At 41.3% G+C, this 21,900-nt stretch overlaps 1 protein-coding gene across 2 annotated transcripts in view; it reads left to right on the top strand.

The window, feature by feature from the left end:
- Positions 1 to 21,900, top strand: part of LOC103366161 (myosin phosphatase Rho-interacting protein-like) — a 32,405-nt gene extending 10,505 nt beyond the window's left edge. The window contains exons 7-22 of one of the 2 annotated variants that reach the window (XM_008293811.1): positions 695 to 866; positions 3,198 to 3,312; positions 8,414 to 8,512; positions 9,714 to 9,770; positions 9,910 to 9,978; positions 10,069 to 10,158; positions 10,245 to 10,354; positions 11,653 to 12,100; positions 12,867 to 12,959; positions 13,078 to 15,261; positions 17,860 to 18,007; positions 18,497 to 18,614; positions 19,278 to 19,437; positions 19,964 to 20,065; positions 20,319 to 20,405; positions 21,432 to 21,900. In XM_008293811.1, the coding sequence (XP_008292033.1) occupies positions 695 to 866; positions 3,198 to 3,312; positions 8,414 to 8,512; positions 9,714 to 9,770; positions 9,910 to 9,978; positions 10,069 to 10,158; positions 10,245 to 10,354; positions 11,653 to 12,100; positions 12,867 to 12,959; positions 13,078 to 15,261; positions 17,860 to 18,007; positions 18,497 to 18,614; positions 19,278 to 19,437; positions 19,964 to 20,065; positions 20,319 to 20,405; positions 21,432 to 21,572 (4,193 nt within the window). In that variant the 3' untranslated portion in view covers positions 21,573 to 21,900. Of the gene's footprint in view, positions 1 to 694; positions 867 to 3,197; positions 3,313 to 8,413; positions 8,513 to 9,713; positions 9,771 to 9,909; positions 9,979 to 10,068; positions 10,159 to 10,244; positions 10,355 to 11,652; positions 12,146 to 12,866; positions 12,960 to 13,077; positions 15,262 to 17,859; positions 18,008 to 18,496; positions 18,615 to 19,277; positions 19,438 to 19,963; positions 20,066 to 20,318; positions 20,406 to 21,431 lie in introns of both variants that reach the window. The other variant, XM_008293809.1, reaches the window with a different exon arrangement.

Here is a 21,900-nt window from a genome sequence, read left to right as displayed (position 1 = left end):
CTCTATGTGGGATTATCCGTTTCACAATGGAGGCAAAAGCACCTTGACTGCCTGCAAGTTCCACTTTCTTACCTCGAAATCACAGAAAACACACCCAGAATGTTCAGCGACAGCCCTGCTTCTTGCTTAGTTATTTTAAAAAGGTGAGAAAATATATGTCATTATGTAAGATGTTCAAAGACAAACCTAGCTAGATTTTAAGATGACATTAATGGTCCTTGAAGGGAAAGTCACTGCTTGTTTCAGTTGTAACAAACAACTATGCATCTCCACAACAGACACACAGTGCAAAATGACAAGTCATTAAAAGACAGCAAAGTACAAGCTCTGCAGCAAAAGACTTGTCAGCAGAGAGATATTACACACGTGTCAGGCAATAAGTCCTCACACAAAGCGAGTAAGTAGTGCAATAAAATGCAAGACACAATCTCTAAAAATAGACGTATCTGTGTCTCGGTGCTATTTAAAAATCTAATGGAGGTGGGGGTGAATGACATGAACAGTTTTGTCTGGAATGCACAGTCTTGTGTGATTAAAAAATAATGATCTCATCCAGCTTGTTGGCTGCTGGATGTTTACAGAGACTCTTTAGGGTTCTGTGGCAAAGACACAGCTAACACAATTCGGTAAACCAGCTGCGGTTTAATTTTCCTGCTCTCGTCTGAAACCTCTTTGTGTTGCCTACTATCTCCAGGCAACACGTCCCCCTACCTGTGCCCGGTCTCCAGAGACTCTCCGACCTTGGATGCCGCCGGCGGTTTGGGCAGCCCAGTCGGCTCCTTGGACTTGGCGGTTGCTGGAAGCATCGGCGCTGGCAGCGACATCCAAACATCAGGAAACAACAAGAAGCTCAGACCAGACAGAAGGTTAGAAATAAATCGAGGGGGTTTTCACCATTTCCATCCAATTTTAAAGACAATATGTGTAAATAGCTCTTCCGTCCACTGTGTTTGGGAGCAATCTGGTTTTTATTTTCTTATGTATGTTTGCATGTAGTCTGTGGGTACACTTCCAGCCATGTAAAGTACATTGGCAAAGGAAAATGGGTAAATGTGCAAGCAATTAGCACAAAGGACATCCAATGCCTCTCTGCTTCCCCCCAGTATAAAGCCGAACAGCCATCACACACCGCTAAACACCAGATCAAAGGCGCACGCTCTACCCCTCCATTAGAGATCTGACTGCTGCATTTTTAAATTTAGCTTAAAGAAAACCCTCCCAGTTTGTGCCCCAGCAGCATGTAAACTGGTCACGTGAGGAGAATACATGTCGGCTCTTCACTCTTGTTGCCTTATTGGGAAACAAAAACACAAAATGCTTATCCACCCCCCCAAATAAGGCCTGAAATTCCAAAAGGCTGGTGTAATTAGATATCTGCAGCATTGTTTCTCAGGACCTCAACACTGACAGTCTGCCTGCCTGTCAGAGAAATAGACTTTGAGTTAAAGCTCAGTTTGAGGGCGCAGAGCTTTCTGCACCCACCAGCGGCAGGGAGGGCAGCAAAACATCACATTCGCAAAGAATTTACAGACGCGATTTATTACTAAAACGTTCTCGTTAAACGTCTGCTTATACTTAATGTACTGCAGAAAACGATTAGTTTGACATGTTTAACGTTTACATTTTTCCTGAAAGTAATACTGTTACATAGACGTAAATTCTAAGCAGAGACACTACCCACGCAGGAAAATGCAAACCAAAGAAAGTGACACATAGAGGGCTCATCTTCATGTGAATGAAATAGTAAAAAATATCTAAAATTTTTGCTGCTTTTTTGATGAAAAAATTGTCTTTGAGCAATTGTCTTAGAATATTTACTGATCTGATCATGTTGAATCGGTCATATCACAAGTAATCCTTCTCGAATGCTAACATAATTAAATAAGTGTCGATGCTATGGCAAGTTGAACTATCAGATTCACCTGCTCAGTTGGTCTCTCCTGACCCCCCCAATGTTGTTTTGTTTTTGTTGGGTTTTTTGTTTTTGAAAGACAATTAGGTATATATTTATATGGTCAGCCTTAGTGAATTAATGTAGTACTTTTTTTAGTTGTCAATTCAGGCTTATGGAGTGAAAAATGGCCCAAATATACAGAAAACTATTGCGTTTGTAAAACATAACAAAACACTGCAGTCAAACAAGTTCACTTGAATTAATGAGTTTTCTGAACTTCATTTTGTAAAATCAAATGAATGCAACGTGTTACCACTACCTTTACGGTCACACACACATGTCGTTGTTTTTCCTCCTCTAACATTAGATCAGGTTGCTTTGAGGTATTCAGTCTCTGTAAAGCCTGCTTTCCCTCGACACAAAACAGCAGCTTTTATTCAGTCTCTCAACAGCAGCAGCAGCAGCAGCAGCCATGGTGAGTCTCAGAGAAAGATCTGGACTGCACTAAGAGACCTCTGGGCTCTTTTCTGTTGCACAGGTGCTGTTTGGAGTCCATTGTCCAGCTGTCATGCTCAGTGGTGCTGGTGGAAATGATGTCATAGCCCACCTGTGTGGTAGTGAGAAGACATACATGCATTAACTAGCTGTTTCTCCCAGGTTACATTTTTGTGTTCCAGGAATTTGAATTTCCTAAGAATTCTGACACTGCAGGAACTCTCAGGCTATTTTCGGGCAGCTCAAACCTTTTTGAGTGTCCTGACTGCAACTATTTTCAGGAATGTTTTTGCTGCGAAAAAACAAACTGTCTTATTGTTTTGTGATAGGTGCATCTGAGCAGCCCTTAAAAACGGTTGTGTGGGTCCCAACAAACACTTTTTTTCTGCTCTCTTGATGTCTTCATTAAGTAGCTTCTTCTGATCTCAAACATCGCCATCAACAACATAGAATTCACTGCATAGATTAACATAACAAACCTCCATTTTTCTATTTTCTATACACACATACAACTGGAGTTACATCCAAAAGCTACCATTTGTAGTTAGTTGGAGTTAATGCCTTGCACAGAGCTGTCAGATTCTACACCATACAAAGAAATACAAAGGCTAAAAAACAGATTTACAGGACCACTGCTGCAAACTTTCACTCCACTCTTGCACCTGCCCCTGAGCAGGGGCATTTTGATCTAACTTTAGACCCTGGTTCTGCCAGTGGAAACGTAGGTCAGAGAACAGGGTTCTTCTAAAGGTTCTTGGAAAAATCCTGCAGTGGAAACACACTTTAATCAGTTGGTTATGTTTTGCAGCCGTGACAGGTCAGCAGAAAGGCTGCTGGGATCGGAGGCCACCAAGAAAGAGCATGAATGGGGGACAGCTGCCTCCAGAAAAGGCAGGAGTGAAGCTCGTACCAGCAAGCGAGAGGTAACCACACCACGAACATGCTAAATGCTATCTTTATACAGTCAGTCCATCCATTTTCTGATGCTTCAGCTGCCAGTATGCTTCATCAACTTGCCAGAAGGTCAGATACCTTCAGAATCATTGCACTTTTAATGTAAATAAACAAGTACAACACTGTGAAAGTTTTCCTGGAGAAACTTTCTGAAAATGTGAGCCACTACCCACAGCTTCTCACTCCACCCTCCAGTGCGAAAGTTCAGATCAACTATAGACACATTTGAAGTCTTGGTGTCATGAAACTAATTCTGTTGGAGCATAACTCAACCCTCACTGTATCACTGGGAGTACCGGAGTTCGTCCCAGAGCTTCCTAAAGCTTTCTGAGGCCGTGGAACATATTGTCAAAGTCCGGTAAACACAAAAGACATAAAAAATAGTTTTTATTGGACAGTGACGTTATTCTTCCAACAAGTTCTCTTCTGCCAGATTGATGCGCCCTTCATAGTTAGTCATTAAAAGGTGTGTTGTTTAATTTCTACAAGTGACTGCGTGTTCCTGCATTTATGGAACACCTCATGATATCATATTTCAACCACATGTTATGTAACACATTGTGAAATTATCTTAAAGGAGAGGATCGATACCATTTATGTCTTTCCACTTTATTTAAAGCTCAAAGCCAGCAGCTGCTTAACTTAGCTTAAAATAAAGACTGGAAATAGGTGGATACAGCAGCACTCTGTCGAAATGTCAAAATGCCAGCGTTGTTGTCATAGTGGTGTTATCATCAGCAGGAATGAATTGTACCCAGCCAAGAAATAGCTCAAGACATAACTCTGATTAGACAGACCAGATATAACATGTTGATCAGTGAGCTTCAGAGGTGTTGGGAGCTTGGTTATGTTGCTTTTGGACACAACAAGATGAACTGTTTGCCTTCCGTTTCCAGGATTCGTGCTGAGATAACAAATAATTGTTCAACTATTACTTAAAAGATATGCATTGTGTATGGAGTTTGTTGAGCCACTATTATTGAAAATTAGTTATTAATGAGTCATCATCATCCACTTCAGATAAAACGGATTTAGTGTTTATAGACATAGTTTACTAATTAGAGAACACTGCAGTGGATGTCTATAGGATGACATTCTATTACATTTATTTATTTTTTAAAAATATTTTTTAACATGTGTTTGTGTACCTTGATTTAAACACTGTTTTGCACCTTAAAGAGAAACTAGTTGTGGTAAAAATTCAGAAAAAGTCCGATTTTGTTTCCCTGTTGTGAAACGGCTCTTTTGAGAGTTAAGACAGAACCTTTAGTCTGCAGCTCTTACAGGATTTTTGTATATTCTCAGGGTGATCAGCTTCAATTCTTTATTCTCCAGACTGACCCCAGACAGGTGAATCACATATAATTTTATGTATATTGATATTTTTGTTCAGAATTGTATTGATTTTATTTTTAGAATATTTTATTATTTTACAAAATTAGGTAAAAGTGGAGAAAGAAAAGGGGAAACCTTGTGAAATAGGATAATTAAGAGGTAACTGACATTCGGGTTATATTAAGGTGTAAAATGTAGGCAGCAGTCTTGCTTACAGCTCAGCTCAGAGACTTTTGTCAGGGATTGTCGGCAGTAAAGGGGAACATAATATTACATTGTCCCCAGTTCTGGCTTGTTTTGTGGAAATATTTGACATCATTCTATTTAAAATAAAATAAAAAGCTCATCACTTTTAAACCGGTGAGAAAAGCACAAAGCAAACTCAACAAAAACGGAAATATTCATTGTGAATTTCCTTCAGGACGCTGTGGCTTATAGTATAAAAACAGGATTTCGAGTCCTTTAATGTCAGCATCTAACAATTAAAAACCCATTTCCTGACTGTGGTTTTTTGCCACCATATGACAGTAATAACCATGAATAGGTAATGCTGGTTAATCCTCACGTGGGCTTGCCATGATTAAGACCAGTCACTGTATCCAGCTGTACTCAGCCTGTACTGGGCCGGGCTGTGGGCTGGACTGGTTTGTACATGACTCACGAATCCAGGTGTTGTGCATGAGAGACGTCACTTTTAGGCTGCAGCTCTGACCTGATCAAACACTGCAGAGTTAGACGGAGCAAATCAACCGAATTCCACACTGAGGCTGTTTGCATCAGTCGGTCAGTGCGTGTAAACAAGAGACGGGTCCTGATTCATTCAAGTCTTTTGCATCTTCGTAGCCTCCATTCATTTTCGTGCTGTCGAAAAGCAGGTGATGACAGTTTGGCATGAAACGCGTGGACGAGTCAGTCCTGCCGTGTCGAGGCATGTGTTCCCTCCAGTGTCGGTGGGTGCATGTGTCGGCAGGTGGGACAGAAGCAGTGAATCATTCAGCGCTGCGTTTTGTTTGGGAACAGAACTGGTTTTGATGCCCTGAAGCCGTTCAGTCCGCCTGCTGTAATCTGCGAGCCAGCATTCCTCTTACACAGTTTTTTCCAGGGATTCCTCACAATTTAGACAAGATACAGTGTCATTATCAGGAGCTCTCTAGGACGCTTCACGAGACTTCACGAGCAGCAGAATCACACGATGGCCTGTAAGTGCTGATAAACTCCGAGGAAGCTCAGAAAAGCTGGGCCTCCCTTTGCAGTTTCCAAGTGCACACCTGTTTGTGAATGATAGTCACCGTGTGTTGTTAGGCTAGACCCTGGTGATTAAGGAGGTGAGTAAACCCTAACAAGTGTCTGTCCGTGTGTCACAGTATCAACAAAACAATCCAAACACGAACCATAAACAGGCCACGGGTATGTTATATAAAGCAACAAGTTAACCTGGACTTACGTCACGAAATCAGGTTTATTTTCTGGAAATTCTGATTCCTGAAAGAGGTCGAATCAAGTCAGACTGGAGATGACATAGAAACACATCCCTCCAGACAATTCCGGGGAAGTGACTCAGAAAAACAAGAGCTAACAACAAACAAAGCACAAGACACCTTTGGTCCTCATGTTGGACAGTAGAGATGACCTCAGTCCTGCTGATCTCCTCAGTTCGCTGTGTTTTGGTGTTTCAGAATTATTACATAACTACAAGATTAATTGAGCTGATTATTATGTTTTTTGCATAATCATTAGAATTGTTTCATTCATCAGCATAAAAACAGCAGCATGAAACTGACAGAAATGTTTTAATCTCTACCAATCCTCATTTTAACATTGAGAACAGGGCTGATCCAGGAATTCTAACTAATCAGTATCAGCCTGAACAATAAGCCAGATTCTTTGTTTATGTCTGCTATCACACAGGTGTTGTATATCTGAACAATTTTGTACTAAATGCAGCCTGTTCATCAATCAATATTGATGCAAAGGTTGTTACATGTGTCACTGGGATCTGTTCTGATTCCAGCTTGATTTGATTCCAGCTTGATTTCAAACGTGTGCCCTGGCTGGAGGCCATTAAGCATCTTAGAGGACTTTGTCTTGGTGCCCCTTTACAGCTAAACCCCCACAATGCTCTCTGCTTGCAGACAAGGGACTGCCAAGGGACTGGTGGCACAACTGGGTACCACAGCTTGTACTTAAAGTGTGTATGCTCCCGTGGCAACGTGGCAGATACAGTGTACCAGCTCAACACAATTCCCTAATTTAAGAATCTGTATCATAGAGATTACGGTCAAGAGAGGAATTGTTGAAAGGGTTTTGCTTCTTAGAGCTGGTTCATATCCCAAACTTTGAACAGAATATCCTCCACAGCAGGTTAGCAGTGCAGCATCAGTAACCAGGTTAAAAAGACAGCCACCTTCATGACATTGAAAGTTTTCCCTTTAGGCTCAACATACCTCAGTAACCCATTAATCTTGCTTCGTAGTAAACCGCTCAGGTTACCCAAACAGAGTCTGACTAAGCTGAACTTCTTTTGTGACTCCAGTCCCAGGACCGGCTTCACTTCTAGAATTAGACTGACTTAAACTGACTTAAGCTCTGAGTTGGCTTTATCAAACAGTTTGCCAGCTCCATTCATAGTAAACCCTGCTTTTCATAGCCTCCCTGATGGAACAGCCCTCAGCAGCCAACACTGATGCAGAAAACATTGTAAAATCACAGTCGTGCAACACAGATGGTCGTCACAGTGGCAGCTGTTAATCTTTGATTAAACGCACTCACTCATTTCAGAGGATTTACCTTTTAAATACGCCAGCAGCACATTTGAGCCCATGTGATGATTTATGTGTCTCTGGGTGCGTTTGTTTTGGTAGCCAGGAGAGGGTCAAAAGAGCCCGTCCGGAGTTCATTCAGGCCTCAGAGCTGAGATTCCCAAGACGGCCTCTTCTTCTTCTCTTCCTCCCCCTCAGCTTTGGGAGGCTTCTTCACCGAACAGAGGACAGGCTCTGTCTGCAGCGGTCAGCAACAGGAAAAAAAAAAAAAAAGATCGGTTCACAGTGAAGTCAGAGCGCTGTGTTCCTCCGTGTGTTGTGTCCTTGGATAGTTTTCAGTGTAAATGCCAGAACAAAAAAAACACAAAGAATGTTCTGTAGCGATTAAAGTGGTCATTTTTTCCCATTGAAGTGGTTATATAAGAGGGAAGAATGAATCTTTTGAATTGCAGAGGCTCAAGTAAACAAAAAAACGTACCCGTGTTTCATTTAATGCTGTGTAATCCAGACTCGAAGCAGACTCTGATACGTGCTGTTAGCGCCAGCATGAAACCTGATCATAAGAAGCATGCCGGGGTCTCACTCTCAGTTTTGGAGCATCATTTTGAAATGTAAGACAAAAAACCGCAGAGTATCAGGGATTATGTAGCCCCTAAAACCTTTTCATGCATTCCACAGCCAAATCCAGTCATCCGTGTGCACTTCACTTGTGATGTGAGTAAGAGTTTAGCAGGCGGTGGAGAAAAGCCTGTTGGACTCCCCGTGGTGCTCTACAGCAGGCCTAATCCTTACAGCTGACATCTCTGCCAAGCGTCCAGACTATCGGTTACTCTGGTTGATGGAATGCAGGCTGCACCGTCCTGATTCAGAAAACACGTCACGTCTTCTCATCAGTTATAGCCTCCCTCTGAGAGAAGTTGGTGTAATTTTACTGGTTAATTTTGAATGTTTTCTTCTTTTTTTTGGCCCTCTGCAGAAACTCCAGTCCTGTGGAGACATAGCCCAGCTCAGTGCTCCTCCTCCCCAGAGAAGAGCCAGGTCTCTGGACCGCAGGACGTCAGACACGGTCATGACGGTAAGTCGCCAAACAGCCTCAGCCACAAACTGTATGTAAAGATGGTCGACATGACAGCCCCTAAGAAGGAAAACAAACAGAAGGTGTCATCTTTCACTGATTTCAACAGGGATGGAAATATTGTACTGCCCTGCTCTCGATACCAACCAAGCAGCCACCTGTCCAGTATTACGCCAGTGTAGAAAATTGCATTTCCTTGAATGTCCAGTTGAGGCTGTTTCAAAAAGCGAGTCAATCTCCATAGACTTCTATGTTACAACGCCCAACTTTAAAGCAGAAATAAACAAGCCTGGTGCAAAAAACGGTTTTGGTGTCTATAGCAAATTTCCCCCTTCATTAACCTGAATGGGGTGAATTTTATTTATCATCATGGAGTGCCTCCAGAAAATATTTAGCTGGGTGGCAAGATGGGGTCCCTGAAAATCGTGGGGTGGCGCATGAAAGTCAAAAGACATAGCTGAATTTCAGAATTTCTATAATGCTTTTGTGGTATGTAGGCTAGTTAAAACCTGCAAGGGTACTACAGAAAGTTCTCAGCCTCAACATTACCTGAGAAAGATTGTTCTTCCATTATTTTAACATAGTCTTCTTTAACTTTAAGGCACTTATTCACCAATGGTCAATCTTCACTACTCCTTTGCGGAAGACGGTCACATCATGAGCTTTCTCCTCAACAGCATGCATGACCTCATCATCACTCTGAAAATGGCAACCAAGAAAGTGGGGTTTCCGTTTGGGGAACAGCTAGAAGTCTGACAGTGTCAGGTCGGGTGAATAAGGTTCATGAAGCAACAGTTCAAAGCCACCTGATGCTGTGTGGACAGACACATTGTATTGGAGCAGAAGCAGCCAGCTCAAAGCTTTCCTCTCCTTTTTTCTTTGCTTAAAACATTTGAGTTTTTTTGGAGAGTGATATAAGGCTTTATAGTATACAGTTATGCCCCAGAGTGGGAGTTGAGCCCCTTGTTTCTGGGTGAGGCTGAGTACTTCTTAAATTTCCCCATACTGGTGATGTCACTGAGGGTTTATATTCTACTATATTATTCACCTGTAGATCATATTTATTACTCAAAGGCAAGTTGAGCTCACCAAAAAGCACCCCCAATCACCCTCCAAAATGCTTGAGTCTATTTTTCTTCTGTACATTTCTAAAAAGCATTATATTAACAGCAATGTTGTGCATTTTTTATCTTCTTTACAGCCAGATTTATTGAACTTCAAGAAAGGCTGGATGGTCAAACTGGATGAAAATGATCAGGTAAACATTTCCTACACTAGGCTCGTCATACAATAACCAGAGGAGTGATTCATTAAGATTCAGCTGGTGATTTAATGGATTTTAACACATTAAATTGTTTGTTAATCACCTTTGTCGAATGTCCTTTGCTTCCCTCTAGTGGAAGAAATATTGGTTTGTGCTGTCCACTGACAGTCTAAGATACTACAAGGACTCAATAGCTGAGGAGGTATTTGGAAATTAGTCAAATATAAATGTTAAAAAATAGTATTTGTGTGTTATTCAGCTCGTCTCACTGTCTTCTGCATTCTCTTCTCAGGCTTCAGATCTTGAAGGAGAAATCGACTTAACAAAGTGTTATAATGTGTCTGAGTACCAGGTGCAAAGAAACTACGGCTTTCAGATCCATGTAAGACTTCACACCAGACACAAAACAGTCTAAATTGTATCTGCTGTGTTAAACCACCAGTTTAATTAAATGTTTGTATACTGCAGACCCCAAAGGGTGTCTGCACTCTGTCGGCCATGACTGCAGGGATACGCAGGAACTGGATCCAGGCGCTGATGAGGAACGTCCATCCGGCCAACGCTCCTGATGTAGCCAGGTGATCAGTCACACTTTATTTGTGTAGCAGCTTTAACACAGGCTGCTGACAAAATGACTCGAGACACAAAGTGAATTTAAAAAAAGAAAAGAAAAGAAAAGGCCCCACCAAAGAGTCACAAGATAGATCTGAGGGGTTAAAAGATGATTAATGGGAGAGCAAAGAAGAAAAACAAAGATCTGTTTTTGATATTGGTTCTAAGCTTTTGCTTTTTTTAAATTATGCTTCTTGGTGCCTCAAACAGTAATTCAGTCCAAAGCTATTTTTCGGGTAATTTACTTTTGAGCTCTTATCTTGGTCATTATAAGGGCTAGCCATACATTCTGTATCTTGTTTAGTCTGTCCAGATCTTCCATTATTTAATATGATAATACTTGCAAATGTTTTATATCAGCATTTATATCAAAGGGAAAATATTTAGTGTTATGAAAGTGTCGTGTTTTTGGATGTATCTCACTATAAAACATTACATGGAGGCAAGATTGTCTGGAATCTGAAAACATCAGAACCATGATGGTGGGAAACAGTGTGACTGAGAAACTGTGGAAAAATATGTACTTAGTGGCTCATGGAGATAAATATCGCTATTTTATTCACTGCAGTGTTAGCAGACAGAAGGGATGATAAAGCAGCAAACGCTTGTATATGTATAATATCTGTGCAATGACGAGTTCATGAATAATCCAACCAGCTTTATACAAGTTGTAACTATAGTTAAACTAATGTAAATTTAAAAAAAACAGCAACTAACATTATTGGAATCGGCAAGTTGTGTGGTTTGATTTGAAATTCTGCTCTGCTTTCGTTGCAGTAAATACTTTGAGAGCAATTCAACTGAGAATTAAGGTGCAACGGGCGTTCTTTGAGTTCTCTGGGTTAAGTCAAGCAGTGTGGGAAGTTTAAAGAAGAAATGTCTTTTGAACATCTGAAATATGACAAAGAGCTCCTCAAAATGCTGCTTTTCAAAACATAACCAAACAGAAAGGTCGCTGGGAATTCATGACTTAAAATAAAATCTGAAAAATATGTAGAAACTTGGTAACTAATGTAAACAAAATATAGTGAAGAAAAAACCTTGTCCTGAAATGTTGTGAAGTAAACATAGAAATGAGCAAAAAGTACCTCATAACATGACTTAAAAACATTACTTCCCACCACTGCATGCTAAGGCTTAATCACATGGTCAGTAATAAAAGACAGCAAATCCTCAGATTTTTCATTTTTATTTCTCTTTAGAAAAAGTTGTGATTCGTTTTACTCATGTTTCAGCCCTGATTTTGATGTTTTCCTTTCCTCAGTTTACCTGGACACCAACCTGAAGTCCTCCCTAAACCAGACGTGACTCAGGACTCTCCCTCCTCTGAAACAGACAAAGACCCTCACCCCAAACCCAGGAGCGTGATGGAGCGACGGCGGGAAGGCCGCTACAAAACCTTCGACTGGGCTGAGTTTCGGCCTCATGGCAGACCGGCGGTGGACGCGGATCCTAAATCTCCCTGTTCTCTGGAGCTGAGCGACCTGGAGAGGAGGAAACGGCGGGAGGAGAGGAGGAGGAGGTACGAGAGCATGCTGGGCATCTCTCTGGGGTGGGAGGAGGGCGGAGACAAGATGGTGGACGGCGGTGTCCGAGCACTGAGTCCGAAATCACAGCAGAGAGTGGAGGAGGAGATAGAAGAGTGCTGGAAGCAGGTGGAGAACACTGTGTTCAGACTGGACAGGACAGTCCCGCTGTTGAATGAACCCAGAGACGCTGTGGAGACGGAGAAGCTGCTGCACAGCTACAGGAACAGAGTGAGTAGAGAGCCTACATTACCGTACATACCACTGGTTTTTTTTTGTTTGTTTTTTTTGGTGAAAATTTCAGCTTTTATCTTTAATAGTTCCTGAGATATTATGATCCAAATATAACCTCAAAAGTCAATGTGCAAAAAATCATGCTGAAAGTAGGCATCTTTAAAAAAAATAATCTTAGATATGATTATACCCAGATTGTATGCTAGAAACATTTTGGGCAAATCAGAGATAGTCAAGCAGAAATTGTTCTGTACATTTTAGGATGAATTTCCAAAAAGCAGATAAATACAATTAGTGACTAGCAGGTGAATGTAAGGGCACTGAAAAGAGAATTTTAATTTTTTTTGTCTTAGGAATTAGAGTCCAAGACAACTAAAAAGAAAGTGAATATTGGACTTAAATTCATTCAGACATGACTGAATGAATTTAAGCCCAATATTCACTTTCTAAAGTTTCTCAGTGTCTGTTGTGTGAATTGCTCCATAAAACATTAACAAGGTAATCATCTGTCATTTAAAGAGTCTATTTTCTTGCCCCCAGACTTTAACTTTTGCAACTTCACTAAAAAAATTATACTATGTGACTGAAGATGTAAATAATTGGTTCACTCCTGCTGTACATTTTTCCGTCTGATATGTTTATGATGATGCTGGAAGCTTGTGTAGTAAATGAAGGCCTTTAAACTGTATTTTAACTCATTTTCTTTGTGCCGTTGGAGGTTGAGGATCTGAAGGCTCAGCTGGCAGAATCCGAGCGTTGCAGACTCAAACTGGAGGCTCAGCTCAATGCGGCAGGATTTTATCAGCAGCAGGTCTGCTAAGCTACTTTGTTGGTTGATGTCTTCTTATGTGATGTGATTGGTTTTGATTGTTTTATTCTGTGCTTTGACACATGGCAGCTCATCTTTTCTTTGTTGTCTTTTTTCTCAGGTGGAGCCTCCAGTTTCTCCTGAAGCAGATTTCTACCCACTGGACATGAATGAGAAGCCAGTAAAAGGCCAAACATTGACCCTAAAAGATACAAACCTCCAGCAGCAGAGCATTATCAAACAAGATGCGCAGGAGCAGCTCGGGTTTGAACCACCTTCAGTAGCACCACAGCTGCCCAGCATCTGGCTGCATGATACAGAGGGTAACTTACAAGAACTGGAGGACTTGCTTTCTGAGACTGCAGTCACGCCTTTACTGTCACCTGCATCAGACAGCGACCTGTCTCAGACTGGTGCACAAGTTATGGGACTGAACTTTGATGGCACAACAACCAATCACCAGAATCGGCTGGACAGCGAAGACTGTCAGCTGTCACCTGCCTCAGAAACACAAATACAAAACAGTGACTTTAGTTTGCTGATTCTGGACAAGCCTGCAGGTGGAGATGAGACCTCACTAATCCGTGAAGCTCCAGACCATCTAACGGTGAAGAAACTTTCCCTAGAGGTGGAGCTGCTCACCAGCCAGAACGAGGCTCTCAACCAGCGCAACCAGGAGATGCTGAACCAGCTGACGGAGGCAGACCGAGAAATCGAGAGGCTGAAAGCAGAGCTCAGCAGCCGATACACCGAACCCCATCACCTCCCTGAAGTGGAGCAGCAGGGGAAGACGAGGTTAGAAGACCTGGAGCAAGAGCTGAGCTTGAGGAACCAGGAACTGCTGGAGGCCCAGACGCTCATCACCTCCCTGGAGGAAAATCTGAAGGAGACGGAGGTGCTGCTGCAGCTGAGCGATCAGTCAGAGGCAGAAGAGCCAAAGGATGAAAACAAGACAGGTGCTGAGAAAACAGAGGGGTACCTGCTTAGGTGCTTTGAAGCAACTGAAGCCAAGCTGACGGAGCTGGAGACGCAGCTCAACAAATCAGAGCTGGCCTGCAGCGAGCTTCAGCAGCAGAACACAGAGCTGAAGGAAGCAGAGGAACTTCACCGTCAAAGAGCTGCAGAGGCAGAGGCTGGCATTAGGAGGCTGAATGAAGAGTTAGAGAAGGAGAAGGAGAGGGTGAAAGAAGAAGAAAGAAGCAAATGTGTTTCTAGTGAAGAAAAGATACAGCAAGTGATAGAGGGGATGATTATGAGGCTGAGAGCTTTGGGGAAACTGTTGGAGGTGATCGACAGGTTGGAGTTTGTCAAAGAAAGTGAGCAAGAGGAGGAGAGTCCTGCAGTGGTGAGTCAGCTGAAGTGGGAGGAAGAGTTCTGGAGTTTGCTGCTCAACAAACTGAAGGACAATTCCTCAGAAGTGAATGATCCAGTAGAAGTGCTTGTTAGGGAGGTGACAGAACATATGATGTTGGAGAAGCAGATGCTGCTCGAAGGCCGACGTCTGCTTCTTGAGAAAGATGAGGAAGGTTTTGAGGGAATGTGTGAGGTTTTAAAAGACATTAATTGGAATAGTGCAAGTGTTACAGCTTCAGACGCCGCAAAGATACAAGAAAGCAGCGTATTTAATTTTAATAAGCAGCTGTGTGAGATGGAACATCTTAAAGCGGTCACACAGATGAAAATCTCTTTGCTGAACCATGTCGCCTCCTCCGTCAGCACCTCTGCCCAAAACAAATTTCAATTAGCTGCAGACAAACTGTACGATTTCCACTTTTCAGATCATTCCAGGTACATTTCATTCATTCACTCCGCAGCAACTGAAGCCCTGTACTGCTGCCGTTTACGCAGACTTCAGGCAAAGAGAGGACTCTGCTGCAACTGTGTCGCCCTCATGGAGGAAAACAGGGAGCTAAAAACAAGACTGTCAAACCTCGAGGAACAACAAGCGTCCTCGCTGGTCGCCAAGATGAACTCATGCTGCCAGACGGATGAGACTGATCCACAGGATATAGCTACTGAGCTGCACGGTGCAGATGGAAGTGCTGCAGAGGAAAGTAGGGAAGAAAATGAAACACCAGCACAGGAGATGGCTGAGAAGGAGCCCGAGCTCAATGGCATGGAAACCACAATGTTAGAAGAAAGTGATGAAACGGATCTGAACATGGAACTGATTTCAGCGTTAAGAGGAAAAGTGAAGGAGCTGGAGGAGCAGCTGTCTGTCCTAACGGAGGAGCTGAAAGAACAGTTTGAAGGGAAAATGAGTCTGGTGCAGATGCAGCATGAGAAGGAGATGGAAAAGCTGAAGGTAGGTGGTGCTGCAGCGCTGTTTGATGTGTTTAAACACCCTGAAAACCTTTCTCCCTGTTTGTTAACCACAGCGGGAGCAGTGCTATTCTATGAGAACATCATTGTCAGTGTTACGTGCCAGTCAACGGAGACGAGGACCCAGTTGCAGGGTTGAATACAAAAAGTGTTTATTTACAAAAAATAACTTTCACAAAACTCGTATGTACAAAGTAGCAACGAAAAACACTCTCTAGAAGAAAAAGTAACAACAGAACGGCGAAACCAAAAATCACCAGAAAACTGGGAAAAGGACTAGGGAACAAAGTACAACAGAAAAAGTGACGAAGCACCAAAACTTACTAACTCGAGATAAAACACTGGAGAACTACGCGAGGTGAGGAGCTGGAGATCTCTGGGAGCCTGAGTGTTCTGTGACATCGACAAGAGAATATTCCGGCACTGAGAACAAAGAGAGAGTGGCTTAAGTAGCTGGTGATTTCGGCAGAACAAGCTGCAGGTGTGCCGGGAACAAGCTGCAGGTGTGCTCCAGAGGTCTCCGCCCCTCGGCACCTCAGCTAAGGAGAGAGGGAGAGAGAGAGATCAGCTGAGTGCCACACAACGACAAAAACCACAACCACAACAGTCAGCACAGATTTGTTTATTTCACATGAGAGACTTCTGTTACTGGAACAAATTACACCCACACAGTGACTGACTTTAAAACTCTTAAGGCGAGACACAACAGGCAGAAACATTTAGAGATTTTGGAATATTTTGCTTTCATAACATGTCTTCCAGTAGAAAGAAAACTTGTAAAAAGCACATTAAGGTGTTTATTTTAGTACATTTTGTTTGTTTGCATCTGTAGATTTTAATTACAGCATGTCTTTTTTTTCTAAATGAGTTTTTTTCTCCTTCTCTAAGCCAAAAATCTCCACTTCGGCAGCTCTGACATACACTGAACTCTCTGGTCTCATCCCTGCTTGGATGTTCACAGTATTCTCTGTTTTATTGAGTGACAGTGATCACCAAATCCTTTGACTCTACTGTCAACAAAATGAAAGTGAAACTTTGGACCCGGCTCTATCCAATGCTCAGAGAAGAACGCTTATTTTTGTACTACAAGTGTGGCTTATTTAGTCATTCATATGTAATGTTATAGAGATATCCCTTTTTTTTAACCAAATGTTTCAGGACATTTGGAGTGATGCTGCATAGATTGATAATTGACAGAAAGAACACATGTAAATAAACGTAACCCCTCCTGCAGTGTGTTTACATGTGAAAGTGCTGCTGTTGTTTTGTAATTACCAAAAGTAACAATACAGTAGTATTTTCTTTCACAAACAAAATTCACTATCATACATGTTTTAAATAGAGCAATAAAATCAGGCAGGAACAGCTTTTGCATGAAGGAGTTGTTTAAAATAATCCTTTTTTCCTTAAAACCAGATTTGTATATTTCCTTCAGTGAGGGAGCAGAAACTTATTTGACCTCGCTGTCAACTATTTTTCAAGTGAGTGTTTAAATCTTACCTAGTAGGCAGATATTAGTTTTCATTTATTTCTGCAAATGTATAAAATCAGCTCATGAGACTTGAATCTTGCCTGGAAAAGGTGAACATTTTTCTTTTTGTCTTCAGTGTGAAACCGGTATTGTTGCAGGATGAAATATTGCAGTTTTCTCTTGAACTACTTTGATAATACACTAATCGTTCACTAGACAACAACTGTGAGGCTGTGGCTGCTTTTTTTGTCATTAAATGGAATATCCCACAAGTTTTGGACGAAAAAAAGCAACTTAAAACAACAGCTTAGGGTCAGGACAATTATTATAAATCTATTTTAAACTGGTTTCTGACATTTTAGAGGCCAAATAACCAAACAGTATCAAACCGAATATTGTATTATTTAGTGTCTGATGAAGAAGACTGCTTCTAATATATTTAATTTCACCACTACTTATTACAGTAGCCAGAGCAGAGAAAATTTCCAGAGAGGGCCGCATTTTTAAGTGTAAATACCGCCATCGATCGTTTTCATATAATGATGGGAAGTTAAAATTATCATAGTGATTACTGGTCTTTTATTTTGCAGCCCTACTACTGTGTTAGCTATTGTAATTGAACGTATTGCCTTTTTCCTGCCCCGGTTCTGTCGATATCTAAATGGCAGCCTCTGCACTCTGATCATCAGGCGTGTCTCTCTCTCCACCAGCCGCCTCCTCTTTCCTCATTTTGTTTTTAAATTGATTAGCTACAGACCACTCTATCTTTTTAACACACAGCAGCTCAACAGCTTGTTTCACACGTCAGACAGGACCAGACTGACAGAGCCACTGCAGTTATAAAAGTATTACTTCTCACCACTGTGGTTAACACAGTAGCTGCTGGTTAGACGAACAACCAGTACAGCTTCATCATCATTATGCACTCTGTGAATTTGACCACTTCAATTTTTAACTCGCACACTATCAAAAAAAGCAAATGAGAACATTTAGATCACAGTCTAGAGCTTTGCTGACAAATTCTCATATCACCCTGTGCTGCTTTTAAATGATGTAAAGTTCATATGGATTGTAGTAAATGTTGTGAGTGTCTCTTCTTGTGCCTTTCAGACTACATGTGAGCGTGGCTTCGCCTGCATGGAGGAGTCGCACCTGAAGGTGGTGGAGGAGCTGCAGCGTCGACACCAGCAGGAACTGGAACGCCTCCTGGTGGAAAGAGACAGACTGCTGGAGGAGGAGAGTGCTGCTACTGCCACTGGTGAGGACGGAGACGTTTGTGCAGGACTTTACTCAGCCCTGTAGGGATTCTTGTCTCTGCCGCCTGCAGCATGTTTCCTCAGGGTTTTCAGTTTTCACTCATGAAAAGTCACCTAATTATTATAAAAGTGTAGTGGTGGTGGAAAAACAAGCCCTTCAACAAAATTAATTGGTCCCCTGGCAAAGGTTTACCCCAAAACTTTTTACATGAATAACAATATAAATACAACATAGATGTATGTCTGGACCAAGTAACATCCAATCCTGACAGCTGACGGTTCTGAAATATCTCTGAATAAATGTATGCAATGAATTTCATAGTTTTTATCCACATCAGTGCTTTCACAGTTGAAACATCTGACCATAAATAAGGAAGACAGCTGTTTCTATGTGGATAAGGAATTGGTTACATCACCAGTGTGTGAGGATTTGTTGGAAGCTGCTTCTGATGTTCAGAAAATAAAAATGTCTCCTCTTCCTCTTCTCTCAGCAATCGAAGCCATCAAGAACGCTCATCGTCTGGAGCTGCAGAGGGAAGTCGAGAGGAGATGTCAGTCAGAGAACAGCAACGGAAACACACACCTAGACGACATTCACAGGCAGCACAGGTACGACTTGTGAAGCCTCGCAGTGTTCAATTACAACAATACGACAAACATGACAGGAATAATGTAGATTAGTAAACCTTAAAGAAACAGACAAATACAAGGCCAAAACATTAAGACCACACAGATGATGTGAAATGGTTCATGCTAAAACTTCTCATTCTCTTCTCTACCAAATGTGACGAACACAAGTGAAGCACAACAATTCAAATCCTTCTTCATCACAGTAGGACTCTTCACTGAATGGCAGCACTCTGTAGCCCAGTGGGTTTCATTTTAATAAGGCTTTCTGTACTTGGAGCTGCAGGGTGGAAAGAGTTCAGAAAAGGTCTCCATGGTGGGTTTCCTTTTAGAGGGAGACAAAGCACCGCGGTGAGCGTGATCAGAGTGCAATAAAGACGAGGCTGTTTGACCTTATCAGACAGAAATCTTTATATCTGATAAACAAAAGTGTTACGATTGATCAGTTAAACTCTAATTTACAAATTTTCAACTCCTGTTATTCTGACGCTGATGATTTTTCTTTGGTGCTACGACCTCTTTGGTTGCAAATCTTTAAAAGCTTTGATACTCATGTAGATACATCTATCCATCACCTCCTGCTGAGTTCTGTCTTCAGGAATATGTGTTCATTTAATAAGGTTTCATATCTGTGTGTTTTTGAAGTGAGGAGCTGGCTTCCTTTCAGCGGGAGCTCGAGGTTTTGTCCCAGCAGTTCTCGCTGAAGTGTCTGGAGAACGGACACCTTGTCCAGGCTCTGGATGCTGAGAGGAAAGCCTTGTGTCAGTGTCAGCAGGAAAACCAGGACCTGAGGACCAGAAACCAGGTGATAAGCACACTTGAATCCATCCCAAGCAAACACAATCTCATTTTATGTCTAAGTAGGTTTTGAACATTTGTCCTTGATCGCTGTCAAAAAAAAAAAGATATCTTCAGAAAGTGTAACTTAATTTGAATCTAAAAATATGTGTATCGCATCTGTGGGTTCAGATTTGACAGATTTTTGACTCAGAGAAGGAGAACAAACTTTGATGCAAATCAGGTGTCAAGGGCTTTAAAGCGCCGTCACACATACATATTCAAAAAGCCGAGCTGCTGTTCACTGTAAATAGACAGAGGAAAGTTTAGAAAGGTTTAACTTTATTGGAATTGTTTCCAGCACCGATAATCAACTGAGACTAGCCTCTACTAGTCTGAGGTTAAAAAACAAGCAAGCAGTGTTAAGCAAGAAGAAATGAACGTCCTATATAGTGTATAGATGTGCAGATGCTTCACCTGGCTTGGGAGGTGTTATTTATTTTATTTGGTTTTTAAGACAAAGAAGCCTGATTTGTTGTGTTTGACTCGTCCAGGAGCTGAGCGGTCACCTCGCAGCAGAGATCACCAGACTGTGCTCACTGGCCAAACAGGACGACCTGCCGCTCAGTCAGGGGATGGACATGTACGAAATGGAGGTGAGTTTACTGACTGAAAGTTACTTAGCAGATTTACATTTAAAAAACCTTTTATCTTACATACTGTTAAAGATTAAACGAATCATTTCCAATCATTCTGGCTGGTCAAGGCCACATTTCAGACGAGTTGTTTGCAGCTAGAAGTCGCCAAAGACAAAAGCGCTGCACCCTATGTGTCCTTCAGATGTGTTTGATTCTTTGCTGTCCACCGTTTGGAAGACATGACGCTGATTGTGTGAAGTTTGTGTTTCAGATCACGCTACGAGTGAAGGAGTCTGAGGTCCAGTGTCTGAAGCAGGAGATCACGTCGCTGAAGGACGAACTGCAGTCGGCACAGAAGGTGGGAGGATCAAATACAGCACACTGTAAAAAAAAACTGACCCGTTTTTTTAAACTGGAATTGTTATAGCAATTTGTTGTTATTTTGCAAATTTTCTTTGTTTTGTTAAATCACGGATAATAACAAATAATAACTTATCAGCCAACACTGAAAAGTAACATCCACATCCAAAATGTGTGTTTTCATAAATGGTCATTTGTTCCTTTATAATGTTTGACAATAAATCACCCTATTTTACTGTATTTAAATCAGCAAAAATATGTATATTATTTTACAGATTGTTTTGTTAATGTTTAGATAATAACCAGTGAAATCACAAGAAGTATTAATTCACGTTGACCGAAACTGAAAAATACCATCCTCATCAAAAATCTGTATTCTTATACAAATATTTGTTCTTTCACACTCTACAGTTATACTGTTTAATTGTATTTAAATTGGCTAAAAATATTATTTCTTTTACTGATATTTTCTGTTATTCCATCATATTTTTGTGGCACACTTGCTGCCAGAACTTGTCTGATCAGGTGCTTCATTTTTTTAAGGGTAAATTATTGCATATTGTTTCATTCTTTTTACTCATGTCACTGTGAGTATTGGTTGTTAAGTAAATGTAAATAACAGACCAGCTTTTTTAATTAAGCAAAATGGGATTTTTCTCCTCGATGCTCCTTTACTTTCATGAAATATGAAACTGAAAAGGGTTTTGATTGTGACCGACTTTTCTTGTGTTTATTTTCTGAAGTGGTGCATTACCATGAGTGGAATAAAGTAAAAAATAAAATCACATAATGTGATGGTATAGTAATATGTGGTAAAGTGCTTTACACAGGACACACTGTTGATGAGTTACCTGCATGATTTGATTTATTAGTGTGAAAATGGCTTGTGAGTTTCTCTTTGACTGAACACTGAGGACTGCTTTAGTGTCAGAAGGCTGAAACAGGAGAACCAGCAGCAGATTTCTGTCCCCTCTGGAGTCGATATGCAGTCTGATGAGTAAATTTGATTTGTGTTGCATCGCAGGACAAGAGAAACGCGACCAAGAAATACAAGGACATGTACACAGAGCTGAGCATCGTGAGGGCCAAAGCTGAGCAAGAGGCCGAAGAGCTGAGAGAAAACCTGCGACTGGCTCATCAGGCTCTGGGGCCAACGTCACCGTGAGGCTGCAGCTGGACATCAGTGTTATTTTAATTCTATCTCACTTCACCCTCCTTTTAATTTCAGATTGTAATCTCTGTTTTGGAGATAAAGATGTTTGTATTTACCAAATATAAAAATTGAGTGCGTGTTGTAATATATTTTACGTGTTTGTTCTTGTTCATGTGTCACAATGTCTGTTGTTTTTTTTTAAGCAATTAAATCTTTTAAATTAAACTCATTTTCTGGCAGATAATGCCACACTGTAATTTATATTTATATATCTGTATTAACACTGCAGTGTTATTAATATAAATTGGTTATTTTTATTAAATGAAATTGGCAGATTAAA

The sequence above is a fragment of the Stegastes partitus genome, unplaced genomic scaffold (genome assembly GCF_000690725.1).
Source record: "Stegastes partitus isolate 25-593 unplaced genomic scaffold, Stegastes_partitus-1.0.2 Scaffold914, whole genome shotgun sequence".
In the NCBI taxonomy this organism is placed as follows: Eukaryota; Metazoa; Chordata; class Actinopteri; family Pomacentridae; genus Stegastes; species Stegastes partitus.
This window is presented reverse-complemented; position numbering and strand designations above follow the sequence as displayed.